At 37.4% G+C, this 18,872-nt stretch overlaps 1 protein-coding gene across 3 annotated transcripts in view; it reads left to right on the top strand.

The window, feature by feature from the left end:
• Nucleotides 1–18,872, top strand: part of LOC121322474 (ceramide kinase-like protein) — a 45,591-nt gene that overhangs the window by 21,927 nt on the left and 4,792 nt on the right. Inside the window, exons 4-11 of one of the 3 annotated variants that reach the window (XM_041262522.1) lie at nucleotides 861–992; nucleotides 3,579–3,642; nucleotides 10,674–10,816; nucleotides 13,680–13,754; nucleotides 15,624–15,801; nucleotides 16,040–16,108; nucleotides 16,963–16,994; nucleotides 17,093–17,201. In XM_041262522.1, coding sequence (XP_041118456.1) covers nucleotides 861–992; nucleotides 3,579–3,642; nucleotides 10,674–10,816; nucleotides 13,680–13,754; nucleotides 15,624–15,801; nucleotides 16,040–16,108; nucleotides 16,963–16,994; nucleotides 17,093–17,201 — 802 coding nt within the window. Of the gene's footprint in view, nucleotides 1–860; nucleotides 993–3,578; nucleotides 3,643–10,673; nucleotides 10,817–13,679; nucleotides 13,755–15,623; nucleotides 15,802–16,039; nucleotides 16,109–16,959; nucleotides 16,995–17,092; nucleotides 17,202–18,872 lie in introns of all 3 variants that reach the window. The other 2 variants (XM_041262521.1, XM_041262523.1) reach the window with 2 other exon arrangements.

The raw sequence follows: 18,872 nt of genomic DNA, 5'->3' as shown, positions 1-18,872 counted from the left end.
ATCTCAGCGCCAACTGTGCAGCCAGCACTACTGTCAAATCCCTGCTGAGAGGCGTTCCCCTTTGTAAGTTCCCCAGAGACTTTCCTGTTATCCCCTGGTTCCTGCTTACTTCTGAACCTCAGACCTTCTCCTTAGCTCAGTTCACTGGATGTTGTAAGGTCACCAAGGCTGTACTGACTCTGAACACTTATCCCTTGACTCATTAGCAGGTCACAGTTGCACTGGCCCAAGAGTTGTTTAGGTGTCAGATTCAAATAATGAGAATGTTGAAATGGGAATTAATGGTAAATGGATTATTACAGTGCAGTTTTTCACCAGCTGAACAAGAAGTGGCTCAATCACCCCAACGAAAGTTAGCATTGAATCATCTTCCACAATGAACTCTATTGATTGTTACATTTTAAACACCAGCATTTGCAATTGCAGAAGCCAATTAATTGAACAAATATATAATTATTGGGTAAAGCATGGTATAGAGTGGCACGGAAATAAAACGAACTTCGGCGCCTCTTTATTCAAAACACTTCTTAAATCTTGGCAATAATTCAAGTTTTTTAAACTAGTGATATGGATCTGACCTTTTCCACTGGGTGAAACAAAATCCTCTCATTGTGAAGCGGAAAGTCGTTTTTTTCAGCAAGTGGTACAGATAAAAGATTGTCATGAAGAAATAAAATAAGTATGTGGCAAAGGTTCTGTAGTCTCTATAAACAGCTGTGTTAATGCAAACAAATTTACTAAATGTAATGTACATGGTATGGTATAAGAACATTAAACCGATGACAAACCAGACAAGGTATAGAACACCATGGAAGTGAATATGAAATTCAGTTGTTTTTCTTTTTTTTCTTTTTTTTTAGGATTTCGGGACAGACCAAAGTTCTTGAAAGTGTTTGTGAATCCAAACAGCCACAGAAAAGAAGCAAATCAGATCTACAGTGAGCAGATTGCACCTCTGTTTAAACTTGCAGGCATCAACACTGCCATCACTAGTAAGTTACTGTAAGCATGTACACTCGAGAGTCAATGCAGGTTAATGTCTAGGTCATTTCAGTTTAGATATATGGAAATAAACAGAATTGTATTACCCTAATGTATGTTGTCTAAGATGATATATTATTATATATTAATAATGTGTGTTTTACCTTAAGGCTGTATACAATAAAATGGCATTGTAAAGAACATCTAAGTTCCAGCATTTAGAAAGCAATTTTCCCCAACATTCATGAAATTTAATATTTTATTGTTGTAACTACTTGCTGGTACTTTTTAAAATGCATTTCTGTTCTATAATTGAATCATTTTAAACTACGCAATTTCGCACTCTAGCTAAGCTTTGTAAATGTCAGCTTCAATCGCAGTCATTTTATCCTGTCAACTGGAATTGAGCTGCATGGAAAATAACTTACTTTCTTTCTACGTACTTTAATATCAGATTTCCAAATTCAATGTTTAGCCACCAAAAGCTGATGATTCTTGGTATGTGGTGGGCATATGCGTTTGAGACACATGATCATTGGACGTTACACCCCCATCATGAAACCTAACCCAAAGGGAGAGGCTTCCTCCATCTGTTCTGTGCAAGGGTGCTACAGACAATCAGAGTGGGCTGTGTCTTTAAGTGGTAAAATAGATGCCACAGTTCTAAGGCTAATGAACTTTGGTACCCGACTCCAAAAGCTATTTAAACACTAATAGAATATGGTTTCTAATAATCCAGTCCCCCGAGGACAGGATGGATGGTCCAATCATAAGGATCTCATTTCAGTTCTACAAATTACATCAACTTTGATGAATTGTTGACAATGTGTTTGTACATTTGGGCAGATTTAGATTGCTACTAGTTGAAAGAATTCATTCACACATTATTGAATTCGGGGTCATTTTCCTCTGAGAAATGCATTGCCATTACCATAACAGCCTTTAACTCAAAAATAAATCAAACAAGGTAATGCAAATCTTTAGGTTACCATATCAGTTCATTCTCAAAGTTATGTTTTCCACATTAAAGGTAAAACAGCAGAACAAATGGGTTTATGGTTTTGTCTGCATTATAAAGAGTATATGCTTTTGTCCATGATTACAATGTTAGCTGGGCAATAGATTGGGTAATTGTAGTAGTGGGCAATATTTTAATTGAATAATGCATGCTTTAATGTTGTCAGTAACTGCAATTTTAGATGAGAGTCTCCAGTATTTGAGTTATTTTGAGGTTAGCAAATACTCCCCCTACAGGTGAACAGAATGAATTGCCTGTACATTATTATATCAGCACATTTTGCTTAGCTATAGCTATTTCATATACAAGTACATTATTGTTATATCATTTTTTTTTATAGTACATAAGTTATAGTACATTAAAAGATAAATGTGAATTCATTTTGAATGGACTTGATAAGTTTTAGAATTAGTGAAGCAAATGGAATGCAAGATGTAGATTTTTTTTTTTTTTTTTTTTTTTTAAACGTCTAATAATCTAATAGTGTTTTACAATAGAGGATTCAAAGTTAGCTTTTTTTTATTTCTAAAATAATTTTGGTGTTACAGCACTATTTAACAAACCTTCAAATAAATAACTGTTTTCCCTCTGGTTTCATTAATAGCGTAGTGGTTAATCTTTTGTAAATATGCTCTGTAAAGTTTAAACTCTATTGATTTAATATCTATTTGTGTGTCAGTCCTTCAGTTCATTTAAAAATAAATAAATAAATAAAATAAACACACTGGTACCCAGGACAGACAAGCATAAAAGATGAATGTAATCTTGCAGATAATGATGCACATTCTTACACAAAAAATCCATCTGCAAGTGTCATGTCAGTCAGCAGAAAGCTTTGATGGGTGGGTACAGCTGGGCTGTCTCTTCTGGAAGAGCTGCCCTAGAAAATGCTAAATGTGGTTATGAAGCTCAGTCCCATCTGCAGCATGCCAGCTCATCCCATCTTTACTGGCATTTACAATGCCGTGCAGGGCATAAACAGCAGCCGAGACGGGAATGCAGAGTGACAGATTCTGACCCTCTAGAGGCTGCTGACTCTGGTGTGTAGACGTGCCACCCTCCCTCCTGCATCCTTCTCTTTTGTCACTGTATTTGGCAGTGTTTCATGTGTCTACATAACTGCAACCATTTTTAATTATTCCCATCCAATATCCACTCTTAGCTATTGTTTATGCTGATCATGCAGTCACAGTCCATTTGATCTTCAGGGCCAAGTTAGAATGACTTAAAATTGAGACCTGCAAACAAAACAACTGACTGCATGTGTCTGAGTGTGTGTGTGTGTCTGAAAGCAAAATCACTAATTTTAAATTATAAGCCAACTAAATATGGGTTACAGTACAACCAAGTAATTAACATAATTGAGTGTATTTCTGACCTTGTTTTCCTTAAATGAGGGTAAATACTCAATTCACAATGCAGGCGTTTGTGCTAGTTCTTTTTCTTGATTAAAAGGCAAACATTCATGTATAGATCCTGCTTCATGGCATGTACCATATGCTTGTTTAAACTGTAGGTCCAGCATATGTTTAAAGGTGTAGAAGTTTCTGTTTAATAATACTGTCTATATTTTTTGCAGTTACAGAATATAAAGGACATGCACTTTCAGCTCTTAAAGAATGTGATCTGAAAGAATTTGATGGGTAGGTTGAGAGTCTTTTTTTCTCTAGATTGCTAATGTATTTTAGTTGAACTTATACCATATTCCTTTAGTATTGCAGATTGATATAATTTTTCAATAAAAGCCAACTTAATTCACAAATATAACAGTTACACAACATATATTGTTACTCACCATGTCACTCATCATTAAAAACATACAAAATCGCTTTTTATACTGCTTACATTTATAATTCATTTGATAAGATTATAAACCATTGGGCCATATAAATACAGTTAGTTCAGATTAATAAGAATCACAAGATGTAATGCTATTAAATGCATAATAAATTGAACAAACTAGCTAAAATTACAAAATAAAAAGTGACTAATAATACTTTGATCAAAATATTGAAGTGTTTGCCACAGCAGTACATTTTCAGACAAAAAAAAAAAAATCTCTTCTATGACCACAGCAGGTGGGACTTTAATTACCTTTTTTGGAAGCAATGATAAAGCACCTTCTTCCAAAGGACTGCTGGTATTAGGGTTTTATGCCATGATATTGCTCCCAAGTGTCTACATTAGAGTCAGAATTAGCTCTTTTTAAATATTTCCTGCCCTTGTTTATGGTGGGTTGCTGTGACACCATCAAGTCCAGCAGTGATGCGCGCACTAAAACGCAACCTGCCCTCCTCTAATGCAAGGTCCGGGGGGTAAGGCTGGCTGCTGGCATGTGTATAGCATAGTCTTTGATTAAAAAAGAGGCATTGACTTCAGTTGTGAATGTTAAGAAACAAAGGGCAGAAAGTCCTTCAACTAACGATTAAATACCTGAGAATGAGTACTGAATTACTGTGACATGTGTTTTGATACCTGCTGCTTTTATAGTGTGAGACTAAATGTATTTGTAATGTTTAGTATGAAAGATGTAAATGGTTTGCTTGTGGTTGCTGTCCCCAGGACCCACTTGTAAATGAGACATGCAGCTCAAAGGTTACTATAAAGCCATAAATATTCGCAAACCAAAATATTTGGCGAATCACACCCATAAAACACACCCATCTTTCTCCAAGAGCACGCTGGAGAAATGTCTCTCCTGCAGCTCTACAGAGTACTCTGCATCCCTCACTCCTGCACAGAGCTCTTCCCTATCACCCTCTGGTATGGAGGTGGCTGCGTCCTCACCCCATGGCGCTGTGCCAAGGGAAACCACACAACGCACCCGGGAAAGTAGCCCATGCAGCAAGCCTTCTTCACGGTATTCCTCATTTTCCTCTTCCTCTCCTTCTCCTCCCCAGAGGAAGAGGAAGAGTTGCAGTTCCAAGCGATCGGCAGACTCGGAGCAGGTGGAAAAGCTTTGGGCATCTGTTTCCCACCAAGGAATGGTGCTTGCAGAGTTACTGCGTGAACGTTCGGCGCCACCTGCCCCGCCTGTCCCTCTGGGGCCCCAGGGGGCTACGAGCGCAGATTGGCAACAGGAGGACATGCTGTCCCGGTGCCTCTGATGATGGAGGCGAACAAGAGCTGGCGTTCCCATCTGAGGACATGGAGTCAGACCTCACATCCCCTGCGGTTAAGCTTTCCCTGTCGGCAGAGCTTCTACCGCTAATCAAGAGGGCCACTGCAATCTTGCAAGTGCCCTGTCCTACACAAGGTGAGACAAGGAAGTCCATCTTTGATGATCAGCCTACCACCTCTCCTGTGTCCTCTCCAATGCATCTGTTTTTTCTTTTTGAGATCCAGTCATCCTGGGATCATCCGGCTACACTTCCTGCTGTTTCCCAGTCGATGGACACCCTATATAGGGTGCATGATGCAGAGAAACTGGGCCTGGCCCTATTTCCGGCAGTGGAGGATTCAATTGCCACTTTGGTGCAGGCGCCTAATTTGGCACTCCTGTACAAAGACGCTGTCTGCCTCAACAAGCAGCGCCGGGTCTCGAAGGTGATCCTCAAAATATTCAGCCAGTGTGTTCGCCGCACGGCTGGGCAACTATAGTATTCTGGTAGCCTACCAATCCTATTTGCTGAGGTCCCTCCCTGAGTCACAAGCCCTCACTAGAACAACTGGTTGAGCTGCGCCTGGTTAACATCTGCTCTGTGTATCAAAGCTGAACAGGCAGACTGTTGGCAGGAACCTGGCTGCGCTAATATCTGCACGTACGCAATTTGCATTTTTGTTGTAACAATTCACAAAGTATACATTTTGTCGTATGTACTAAGAGGAAATGTGTTAATGAAAAGGGCCGCAATGTAGTAATTTAAATATTTGTTGTGTCTTCTTACTGAGATCTCTAACATTGCGAGAGTCATAAATAGTGAGAGTTGAGTTGTGGTTTGCTGCAGCAGAGGGTGCCTGAAGGATAACTTCTTTACATGCAGGGGTGCAAGAATCAAAATAACATTGTTTTTGTTAAATGTAAACGTCATCTGTACAATGCGTTCTGTTCCGTCTTCATTTTACTTATTTTAAAACTGTATATACAGTGGTTTGCAGAAGTATTCACCACCCCCCACCCCCCTGCAAAGTTTTCACATTTTGTTAATCTCATTTGCTTGAGTATTCAACTCCTTTTCTACTGCAGCTCTAAATCAGATCAGGCATAAATGATTTGTTTGAAAGGTCACAAAATTAGTGAAATGGTTTAAGCCTGTGTGTACTCAAAGTGGTTTAACTTGTAGATAATTTCCCTCAGGTATATAAAGGCTTTCAAGCCTTTATTAAACTCACATAATGGTCCAACAAAACAACCATGAAGACCAAGGATCTTTCAAAACAAGTCAGTGATAAAGTGGTAGAGAGGCACAGATCAGGAGAAGGGCACAAGAAAATTTCAAAGGCGCTGATTATCCCTCTCAGTACAGCGAAGTGCGTCATTAAGAAGTGGAAAATGCATCATACCACCCAGACACTACCCAGATCAGGTTGCCCTCCCAAACTGAGCAGCCAGGCAAGCAGGAAACTGGCTCTGTGTCTGAGATGGGAGTCAGTGTTCACACATCAACAATAAGCCGGTCCCTACACAAAGCTGGCCTGTGTGAACGGGTGACAAGAAAGAAGCCATTACTCAAAAAGCCTCATCTTAAAGCACATATGGAGTTTGTGGAAAAGCATGTAGATGATAGTGCAGACATGTGGTCAGATGAGACAGAAATTGAACTTTTCGGGGTCTAAATTCCAAGTGTTACGTCTGGGGCAAGCCCAACACTGCACATCACCCAGTCAACACCATCCCATCTGTCAAGCATGGTGGTGGCAGCATCATGTTATGGGGATGCTTCTCTTCAGCAGGGAATGAGAAGCTTGTCGGGGTGGGTGGGAGAATGGATGGTGCAATGTACAGGCAAATCCTTGAGGAAGACCTTTTTGAGTTAGCCAAGACTCTGAAACTGGGGAGGAAATTCACATTTCAGCAGGACAATGACCCAAAGCACAAAGTTAAGACATACTGGAGTGGTTGAACAAGAAGATAATTAATGTTCTTTAGTGACCTAGTCAAAGTCCTGACTTGAATGCAGTCAAAAATTTATGTGGAGACTTGGAAGAGTGCTGTCCATCGACGATCCCCAACAAACTTATCAGAACTGGAGCAATTTTCCTGTGAAGAATGAACAAAAATGTCAGCATCCTACTGTGCAAAGCTAGTAGAGACCTATCCAAAAAGATTCATAGCAGTAATTGCTGCAAAAGGTGCTTCTAGCAAGTATTGACTTAAGGGGCTGAATATTTATGCAACCAGTAAATTTTATTTTGTACATTTTCTTCGGACATGCTTGTCTGACATAAGGAGATGTCAGGTTTAAAAACAATACAATAAAATCACTCACACATACATTTATAACACTCAATGCATTGTAAATTTAAATCATTGCACTTAAATTACACTAATGTTATTTCAGTGCACGCTACATTATGTAAAAATACAAATCTATACACTAGGCCTATACAGTATACAGTACAATAGTAAAATTAAACTTTCTATTGCACTTTCTTTTTACTTTTTACTTTAGCCTGTAGGCTACCGGTAACACAAAATATATAATGCTGCTGCATTGTACACATTGCAGCAGCATGACTTTAGTGAAAATTAGGTACTTGGGTGTTTGCCTCAGAAATGCATTGAGCACAACTGACAACGCACAAGAAAAAGTGGGAATTGCCAGTAACAATTGCTTTCAAAAGTTCTTAACAAATTGCTGCAATTGTAAGTGTTGCAATTGCTGGCAGCTTTAGTACATCTCATTACAATACTTAAGAACACTGTCTCAACCCCATTTTTGTGAATTTATGCAGGAACACCCATAATTATGTATTAATCTAAGGTTGACTGCAAAGAAAAACTGTTGCCGCAAAACATTCCCTAAAACGTTGTTAACAGCGTTGCTCTTATTTAGTACATTTCACCCTAGACTTCCGACTTATTTGCAACTGGTTTGCAACTATTGCGACAGGTGCAACACTTTAGTACATCTATCCCTGAATGTATAAATTGATTTCTAAATTAACACTGAACTGTTGGCTTTTTAGTTTGTAGCCAAAGCTCTTGTTCATCATCTGACAGGTTTTAGCAAAAGCTACTTAACAAACAATGCCCTCTTTATGTAGCCTGCAAAAAAAGATAAGCTTTAAAGCAGTTTGTTCTAAGATAAAATGTGTCAACACAGATTTATTTTAACTGACGTTCTAAAAGTTCAACTAATTTGCCTGTTTATAAATTTGCACTTTGGTACAACAAATTGTTATTATCTTTATTTGTTAATAATTGTGACAATGGCTTTACCCACTAATAACATGTGTGAACTAGGAAGAATGTTGAAGAGGTGGCAGCAGTGCTTTGATAGCAAGTACTGCAGTCACACATTGATGTTAATTATCAGCTCCTTAAATCCTTAAATTTTATTTTGACATGATTTGTACTGCCCTCAGAAATCTTGATAATATGTGGTTAATTAACATTATTTTATGGCTTCGGCTCTTGTTAATGGAATGGTTTATGAGTTACAGAACATTAGCATAAGCAGAATGAAAATGATATGCTTTCAGACATCACTGAAACATGAAGCTCAGCCTGTGTAGGTCACACGCAAGCTGCACACGTCACATTTCTCTTACTTATCAGCCCATTTACTGTACTCTTCTGTTATACCATTGATTACAGTAGATACTGTAGCTGTAGAGATAAAATATAAGAGTAACTTATCCTTGAGACACATCACACACCAGATGCACACTGATATATGTAAAGGTATAGCCAGGCTATAACAATATGCAATATATTTTAATTAATTAATTAATAAGGAATATGATGGCTATCAACTTATGCTGGCCACCATATATGTCCATTGTGATAAGAATGTACGCAATTATTTATTTCCCCAAGCAAACTGTAAACTAGATGTAAATAATATACAGTATACTAATCTAATTGAGACATTAAAATATATGACAGTCAGCTTAGGAAGGAACCATGTAAACATGGAACATTACAAACTAATAAAGAGCATGGGGCCAGCTGTAGTTGCTGTATTAGGAACCCAATCATGTATAGTGATGCTACTATAGTGTAAATCTCTTTAAATATTAATTAACTGCAAGCTGGCTTTGCTGCAGTGAATTATGCTAATATAATAATTCTAGAGTTGGACCCTTCAAGAGTAGGTCATTTTTTTTTTCCAAAATACAAAATCCATATTCGTTTGTTCATGTCCTACTTTGAGAGCCAAACCCTATAGCTAATCCAGCAGTGAGCTAGTTGTTAAAAATAATTTTGAAAATTGCTTTCAATTTTTTTAGTTTTTTTTTGCCATTGTTAATTCAAATTTAAGCTGATTAGTGTTAGATGGTACATACAGCTAAAACAACAAGTCTTACTGGATCATAGTGATGATTGATATGCTTTATTTTAGGGTTTAAAGATGGCAAACGTCTGGGTATAGGGGCGTATCTGCATGAGTATATGTAAAGGAGAAGCCTGCCAACCGAGTCCTATAATTTCATTATATACTGATGTACTAATATATAAATTAATAAATCCAACTACATGTGTTTCTAACCATAACAAATGTTTATTCAATCTATAGGGGTAGTTCAAAAATAGGTTTTGTGATTGTATGTTTTCACAAGGATTCTGTGAAGTGGCTAAGCAAATTAAATTCACCACAGGAGCCCTAACCGATTATTTTTTTCAATTAATCCTAACCTGAGGTGCTATACTCCCTGGCCACTTAATTAGGACCAGAAACTAAACTGGGTCCTTTGATTCCCTTGGAGGGATGAATAACATATCATATATACAAAAACATTATTGCTGATCAAGTACTCCCGCTCACTGTTGAATGTCTACCCTGACTGACGGAGCACCTGTCAAAAGATAATACTCCCACCAACTGCATTTTCATTGTGATTGGCTTTTGACAAAAGAGACACTTCAGTCATCTTCCTTGGCCACCATAATCCCTTGATCTCAATCCAATTGAGCATGTGTGGGAATAATGTTACATTCATGTCCCAATCTTCTGCTGACAAACCTGCAAGATGTCTTGTGGGGTCTGCACCACACTGACTCGAGGCTGCAATAACAGTGAAAGGTGCATGATATTAGACGGAGATGAGAGCAGAAAAGGAAGTCATGAGACAAACACATTTAGGTGCATAACGTTGTTCAATACATGTACTGGGCTTTCTCTGAGCTGCAATGAGTCAACTTGAGTAAAAAGCTACACCCATGACATGAAGAAGCGATAGGAAATATGGATTTATTACAGCCAAAGAAAAAAAAAACTGTGCTCTTTAATATAGTCGAGACTCAATAAAGTGGTACACTGGCTTAAAGCCAGGGTTATTTTATCAGAATGTAGTGTATTTTTGTCTGTAACCAATTAAACAGTGGTGCATTCAAGAGCTCACTGATTAAGGGAGAAGCAACACGTTAATCAGTGGTAGATGATTAATTAGAGACTGTGATTTTTTTTGTGTTTTCTGTTTAACTTCTACTTCTAGTAAATGCACACTCATTACTCATTATATTTTGTTATTGAGCTTGACTCACAAGGTTTTGCTTGTTGTCCCATAGTGTGATCTGTGTTGGTGGGGATGGTTTTGCCAATGAGGTGGCCAATGGTTTACTTCTTCGAGCCCAGATGGATGCTGGGAGGGATACAGACTCCATCTTCACGCCTGTCAGAGCACCACTTCCTTTCGGCATAATACCAGCAGGTGAGTGAGGGGGTGCTGACTCATTTGGTTCTGCATCTGTCCTTTATCTCTCATAACCCCTTAAAACATGAGGCACCTTTCTCCTTTTTTGTAGGTGTAGGTAGGGGGCATGGTGAAATTAGTCCAAGTTTATAATTACAAAGCATGTAAAAAAATAACAACTGAATGCTTCATTTTTTTAGTCAATGTCTTTTAATCATCACTGTAAGCATTTTTGTATGCAGCATTAATTTAACAACATTTAATGAATAATAGAAGTTTAGTCCTTCATGAACTTTTATACTGCATGTTGTTTTATTCAAACTGGGTCATAACAAGTAAAGACTATTGAAAAAATATCCTAATAAATCACATAATTGGAACTGTTGCTTGTCAATGAAAAACAGGTTTTGTTATTATATATATATATCTATATATATATATATATATAATATATATATATATATATATATATATATATATATATATAGCTGCAGGGCATTTCACATGCAAATTCATTTGAATTTAAAGCTGTACATGCATGTATGTAAGCCAAAAGAATCATGTGTCAGGATATGAAAGCAGCAACTACATTTTGGGCCAACAGTTTGACCTTCACTTGTCATTTTAGTTGCTGTAAATGGAGTGTTGTTGTTATGAGAGATGGAAACTCTCCAGCACTGCACTCCATGCAGATTGGACATGCATAGGTCACTGTTTCTCTTCATTAGCGCTGACTCCCCAGGGATTATTGGTAAACAGTTGTTCGTCATAAACAAGAAAGATGGGTGCACCCAAAGGAATATGTTTATAATACTGGCATTAGGTCAAACTGCAGGGCTGGATTTGACAGGTAACATTTTTCTTCCTTTAATAAAATGGGAGATGTTTTTATTTTTTTATTTTAAATATAAATCAATCCATTATTTATTTATTTATTTTTATTTATTTAATGTATTTATTCATTTGAAAGATCTATTCCGTTGACGATACTGTAGTGCTATCAGAACAATAATCATGTCAAAGAATTAAAAATATGCTGCATATTTATTATTTTTACAGTAAAAATGACATGATAAAATTGTGTGTGATTTTTGCATACCGGTAACAAAATAAAAGTAACACTGACTCCCGATTTAATTATTTTCAAAATATATATTTTTTAGAATATAATATGTAAACTGTTATTAAAATATAGAGAAAATAATATAATCAAGATAATTTTATGCCATGTGGATAACAGAAGCTGTCTCAAATGAAATGTTCTTCTTACATGTATAATTCTGTCATTTATCAAAATTCATGGCTTCCAATTAATTTGCAAGGGCTAAACTCTTTCCGGGGGACAGTTAATTTCTTTGATATTTCAGGCAAAGAACCAAAATGTTGGTGCAGTTTTCAGGAGAATTTTAGATATGCTTGACAAGCAAGTCATTGCATCACATTTATCTGCTCGAATGTGGGAGACATTAAGAGTCTTATGAATATTCATGTGGTCTGGTTGGTTAATTAAGTTAATTGTTCTGCAGAAGTGCTTGCACTTCCAAGGACTTTCTTTTTTTTTTTTTTTTTTTTTTTTTAATGTCTGCATGGTACCTTCATCAGTCATGCTTTATAGAACTGCTAATACTTCTGTTTTCACTCTAGTGCTGTTGGCACAGTTTAAGAATATGGTGGCATTCAGGAAAATGAGTAGAGCCGATTTTCACTGTCTTGAAGAGCTAACCTAAAAGACCTATCCTTGGTGCATGCTAGCAAATCAATAGAGATGGGCACGTCAACATTTTGAGAGACTGAAAAGGAGGTCATCTTCCTTTAGTTCTATATATGTCAGACTGGCATATTCTTATACTACCATATCATATGGAAGTACAATAATAATAATACAAATAAAACATTTATTTAATTAGAATAATATTATTAGCAATAGATAAAAATTGTTTTTTTAATTTGATTTTGGATTATAGCATATATTTAGTCTGTTTTTTCTTCAGTGTCTATCTACTAAAGTGAGAAAAATAAAATTATGATGATATATATATATATATATATATATATATATATATATATATATATATATATATATATATATATATATATATATATAATCATGGTGGATATGTAGGCATCTAAAGCAGCAAGGCATCAGAATCTCCACCAGTACCCAAGCTGTTCAGTCTCTAGCCAGTCTTTTGTGTAAAGGTAGAGTTAAGTGTTCAGTTTCAAAAATTGATGTGGCATATGGAAATTCCCAGAGAAGCAGCCAACTCACAAGTATCCGTAATCCACAGAGCTGTTTCATTTGGGCACGGAGTGCCTACAACTTGGGAGGTCACGTCAACTGTAAACCCTACCCTGTCTCTGAAATTCCCTCTACCTGCACTGGGGCTGTCAAGGAAATGGCCACCTGTTTTGGTCTTATTTTTTGACTACTTGCAGTTCAGTTTCCTAATGCATGTTTTAACATGTTTTTGGAATCCAACATAGCTAATATAAAGCCATTATGTGATAAATAAAGAATATCAAAAGAATCTTGCAAAATTAGCTTCTATCTCTGACTTGAATTAGTAGCATCACAAGCATACTTAGGTTAGGTACTGGGATTCTTACTGATCTTTGGCATGTATTAGGGCATACTGAATATATTGTATCAAGGCCACACAGAGTTATATACTTAATATACTTAACAGAGAGAAACAGTTCAGAATACTGTACTATTAAAATAGGGTTCCTATTTGAATAGTACAATACGGTGTGTAATAGATGAATGTCGCCAGTAGGTGTCAGAAGCTGTGCCATATTTCTGACTCAATGTATAACAGTATAGGCTGTACCTTGGGCTGAAGTACAGTGATTCTTACATGTTTTCTTTTTCTTGTTGCAGGATCTACTGATATTGTGGCATATTCTGTTCAAGGAATCAGACATCCTGTAACTGCAGCAATGCACATCATCATGGGTATATATCTACATACAATAATATTTTTTTGCCAAGCAAATTAGATTGTTGCTTTAAAAACATATACAGTGCACATTTACCATACATTGGTAGGATTCAAGGACTGCGTTGAAAACAGAACATTTTACAGAATGTTATTAGCAAAGCTATAGGCTAGAAAAGGAAAATTAACTTATGAATATTTAAATTGAAAAGTTTTAATTTTTATATTGTACGTGCATATATTTCAGCAGGTATGAATATCAATTACAGAAATGTAGAAAGATTCAGCTATCTTTTGTATGGTACAATCTGCTGCATAATTAAAACCATCGCTGAATTCTAAAAGCTTTTTTGTTTTGTTTTTGATGACTGGATATAGTAACAGGCCCCTGGGAACTAAGCTATTACACATTGATAACACCCAGGGGAACATGTGTCAGATGTGCATATCTGCACTGTGGTTTCCAGATTTATTTATGTTTTTGTTATAATAATCTTCTTTTAATTTGCCTACTGCACATAATATACAACTGTGTTGCTATACAAATAAATCACAGTATACCATTTATATTACTTATTTTTCATGAGGCACACATTCTACATACTGTAGTAAACTTCTAATATGCCTGCCTTGTGCAGTTTGCATGTCTATATATTTATCATAAACATCAACATGACTCTGGGCTGTGTCCTGAGGAACCTGCATACAAACTTTAAACTTGATATTCATATTCCAGACATCTTCAGTGGTGCAACCCACAGTGGCTCAATCAGGATTCTTGTATAATTTGCATATCTTCAAAGATGATTACAATATTTAATCACTTTAGTATCTGGTCAAGCCAATGTCCATGCACCAAAGACCCTCAGCTTTTTATTTTAATTAAATTTATTGAGATTGTTAACCCGGATAGGACTGTAAAGATGACCCATTTCATTTACAAAGTTTTCCTTGGATGCAAACCCATCCTGTGTTGTTGGGGGTAAGTTAAAAAAAAAAAAGCATTACTATTTCTTGGCTTCATAAAACAAAGATCCTTGTCACCATATTGGCTGTTAGAAACCAAAACTGCAGTGGGGTTGGAATGATAACACTATGTAACACAATTTTGGTTCCTGGGTAGTAAGTGTTATTTCCTAATTGCTTATGCCTCAAAAGTATAGAACATGGCTATTATTCCCCACAAACTTTGCTTTTGTGACCAGGACAGTGATATTTCAAAATATCACTATTTCCAATGGGAAAATGGGCAAATGTGTGTCTTTTTGTTCACATAAAGTCAGAAAAAAACAACATATAAATCCAAATTAACATGTATTTATACTAAAGTAATACAAAGATGACTACAAAAGATTTAGAAGTGAGTTGTTTTTCGAGATTTACAATTATACTGTATTTACAATTAGGAAATAACACTTACTACCCAGGAACAATTATTTTTTTTTTTTTTTTGTTACACAGTGTAATTTAAGGGGACCAATTGTGGACCCTTTTAATTTTAATTAAGGAAACTTTATGCATGTGAAAATAATAATATGCATTTCCAGCATATTATAGATAATTAATGAAGTTCATTGAGCCACATGAGACAAAAGGAGGTCAGGAATCATAATTGCTGAAGTAAAAAATTGCTGAAGTAAAATGGCAGTGTGCTAAAATGCATTTGAAACATTTGATCCTTATATATATATATATATATATATATATATATATATATATATATATATATATATATATATATATATATATATATATAAAATGGGTTTTCAGTTTTCCTTTGCTTTAATTTACCTTCTAGTGTACCTTCTTTTTTTCCCTCTAACTGTTCCTAATACAGTCTATGTGCAGTAAATCACAGTAAATGTGGCTTTTCTCTTAATCTACAGGCCATTATCAGTCAGTGGATGTATGTACGTTTAGTTCCCACAGCAGGCTGCTTCGTTTTGGCTTCTCAGCTATGTTTGGCTTTGGTGGGAGGACTCTGGCCTTGGCAGAAAAGCATCGCTGGATGCCATCCAGCCAGCGGAGGGAATTTGCAGTAATCAAAACACTGGCAAATCTAAAGTAAGCAGGATTGTTTCATCTACAAGGTCTGTCACTCTCTTTTTTTGAAAACAGAATGACACAGATGGAAATCTTTTCTTCTTTATCTTAATATCGGGCTGTTCCTTCTGGGGGAATTTCAGCAGTTATCAAAGTTAATATATTTACTGAAGATTTATCACAGATAGAGTCATATCTACTGGGATTTTTTAATAAATGTATTAGATATGGTACTTACAATTTTTATCCCTTTTTTCAGGCCTGAAGAATGTGAATTAATATTTTTACCACTGAAAAATCCCAAGCAAGAAGCCCAGAAAACCACTAGGTAGGTGACTTGGGTACCTTTTATGTTTTGTTTATCTTCATGAAAATCTCATTTGAATTGTAATGATTTCAAAACTAAACTAAACAAATACTGATAACGAAAGAGAAGACGACCATAAAGCAATACTTTTGGGATATGCTCTCCACAGGTCAGGGATTTACTGACTCTTTGTCAGAGCTGCCGATAGGCCCCTCTGGGCAGTGACGTCCTTGGTCTCGTCTATTGAGGGAATAAGTAGTCATTCAACGGAGATCACGTTCTCTTTTGCATCAGACCCGCGAATGCGAGTGATGCGACCTCGCAAAGTTTGTTGGTCGTCTTTTCTTTCAGGGAACTGGGGTTACATCCATAACCTTCCCTTTCAATTCAAAGATGACTCACAACCAATACTTTGGGGAAAGTATAGCAAAGCTGTCGCAAGGAAGTGTGAGTGGACAGCAGAAGAGGGACGTCTCACTACAACCAAACTAATCTTTGTGGTGTGAGTGTGCAACCTCAAGGTCTCTTGTGCCAAGGGGGTAGGCTGGCATTAGTATATGCAGTCGAAACTGTGTCCACAATCCAGTGGGACAGTCGCTGCTTTGAGAGGGCTTTACCCAGGGTCCTTTCACCATGACAGATGAAGAGATGGTCAGACTGACAAGGCGCTCTCGTCCTATCCACATGTTTATAACAATAAAAAAGACTCAAATGTACCATCAGGGATATTGTTTTTCATTAGCTTGGTACAGGAACGCAAAGGTCTGTATTTCAATGATCAGCAATTATTTATACCAGTAAAAAAAAAGCCCTGTGTATTTTATCCCTTTGTGTTTACTATATTGTTTTGAACAACACAAAAAATCTTTCAGAAGTAAGCTGAAAAGGGACAGCAGTAACCATTTTGGTAAGTATAAAAACTTAAATACATAACTTCTTACATAGCTAAACTATAGGTTCATTTGAATGATAACTGAAGGTTTGTTCTTATGTGATCCTGTGTAGATACTCTAGACCAATGGCAAAGCATCCAGGGTCTATTTCTGAACATCAGCATTATGTCTATTCCGTGTCTGTGTTCTATGGCACCTAGAGGATTGGCACCCAATACCAGGTCAGTGTGGGTTTAGGAGAATTAGTTTAAAGTCTATAAATTAATTTATTTCCCAGAAATCCTTGTTTTGCCTTGGGCACTCTGGGCCTCTTGAGGATATGGTCTATAGTTGACTCTGTAATCTCAGGGATTGTAATAGTTTGTTGGATCAGTCTGCTGAGGTTAAGGTGTCTAATAAGACACCATTCACACTTGCAATTTAAGGTGGCCCAGGGCCGCTTCAGAGCCGCCTTTTCTCATATGTGAACGCTCCAAAAAAGAAAAGGCAGCTCAGGGCTAGCTCAGATTTAGGCCTCTGTTTCGATGTGGCCCAGGGCCTACAATCTGAGACATATGTTTGAATGGAAAGCAGACTGAGGTTGAGAGGGGTATTGCTGCAGAACGCAGACTTCCCCAGCGTAGCTCTCATAGGCAGCTCACACAGGGTAGTGCAGCATGTGCAATTGTTGTTAGCAAGTTCTTACCGGGGACATGTTTATATAGGTCATCTAACATTAATAATTGTAATAAAAATGATGAATGTATTAATACATAATTAGGCCATCTCAGTGCAAAATTATGTGCTAATGTCACCTGCATTTAAAAAGTGCTGTATTAACATGCCCACTGTAACAACTCTCTCCCTTTATGAAGTGATGGAAAGATTAAAAAAGAAAATATAAATTTCAGATAATTTACTCAGTCAACTAGCTAAACGTACAAAGATCAACCCTAGGCCTAAACCTAACCCTAACCCAATACCTAACCCTAAACCGAAATTATGAGTTGCACATGCAGCACTACCCTATGTGAGCTCCCTGCGAAAGCTACACTTGATACATATATACATTCATCATCTACCAACATCGCCGAAGCCCATCAAAACATTGTTAGCATGCCTGGAGTGGGGGCTACCTATCCGCTGGGTCCACCAGAAGTTTTTCCCTAAGAGCAAAGGGTTTTTTTCCTCTCCACTGAGCAGCAGGTATACACATATCATCTCACACTAACCCTTTCTTAACCTCTCTCCTGTCATCTTGTTTGTCCTTTCCTTTCTCGTTTTTTCTGGTATGCCTTTCTTTTATGTTATGCAGTGGCGCGTCTCCTGTTGTTTGTCCCACGGTGGGGTTTCTACGGGGAGCCAGGGGCCCATTCTTTGCAGGGCAAGTGAGTCTCACTTCCCCAACCTCATGTCTGCTTCAGTGGCCTCATCCTTGGATTCTCACCGCTGTGAGTCACAGGGGACCCCCAGCCACACTGTCCTGTCGGCGCTCATGCACTAGTCTTACCTCGTCACCCGAGGCTCTGTTCTATTTCCCACGGGATGTGGCCCACTTTACGCCAAGCCAGACTAACCCATCTCTCCTGTGGGATGCTTTTCTGCTCCCGACTTTGGAGGCCTGCGCCTCACCTCGTCCGAGGGCAGCACCAGAACAGTCAGGGAACCCTTTTCTATTTCTCCTTTCAGGTCCTGATTCATCACACTTTTCTTCGCCTCAAGCCCTTTTATGTGTTTTTAGATCCTTGAGGCTTCAGCCTTCAACCAGTCTTGCGTAAAGGTGGCTCACTGGTCGAGGATCTCTTCCTATCCTAACTTCAAGTCTGGTCCCCTCCAAGCCTGCTTCTAAGTCCAGGCCATCGTCTCACCTTCTATCATAAATCTGGACTCTCTTTGTCCGCCTCTGACCCATT

Source organism: Polyodon spathula, chromosome 10 (genome assembly GCF_017654505.1).
Source record: "Polyodon spathula isolate WHYD16114869_AA chromosome 10, ASM1765450v1, whole genome shotgun sequence".
NCBI classification, from domain to species: Eukaryota; Metazoa; Chordata; class Actinopteri; order Acipenseriformes; family Polyodontidae; genus Polyodon; species Polyodon spathula.
The sequence above is the reverse complement of the archived record's forward strand: the minus strand, read 5'-3'. Positions and strand labels throughout refer to the sequence as shown.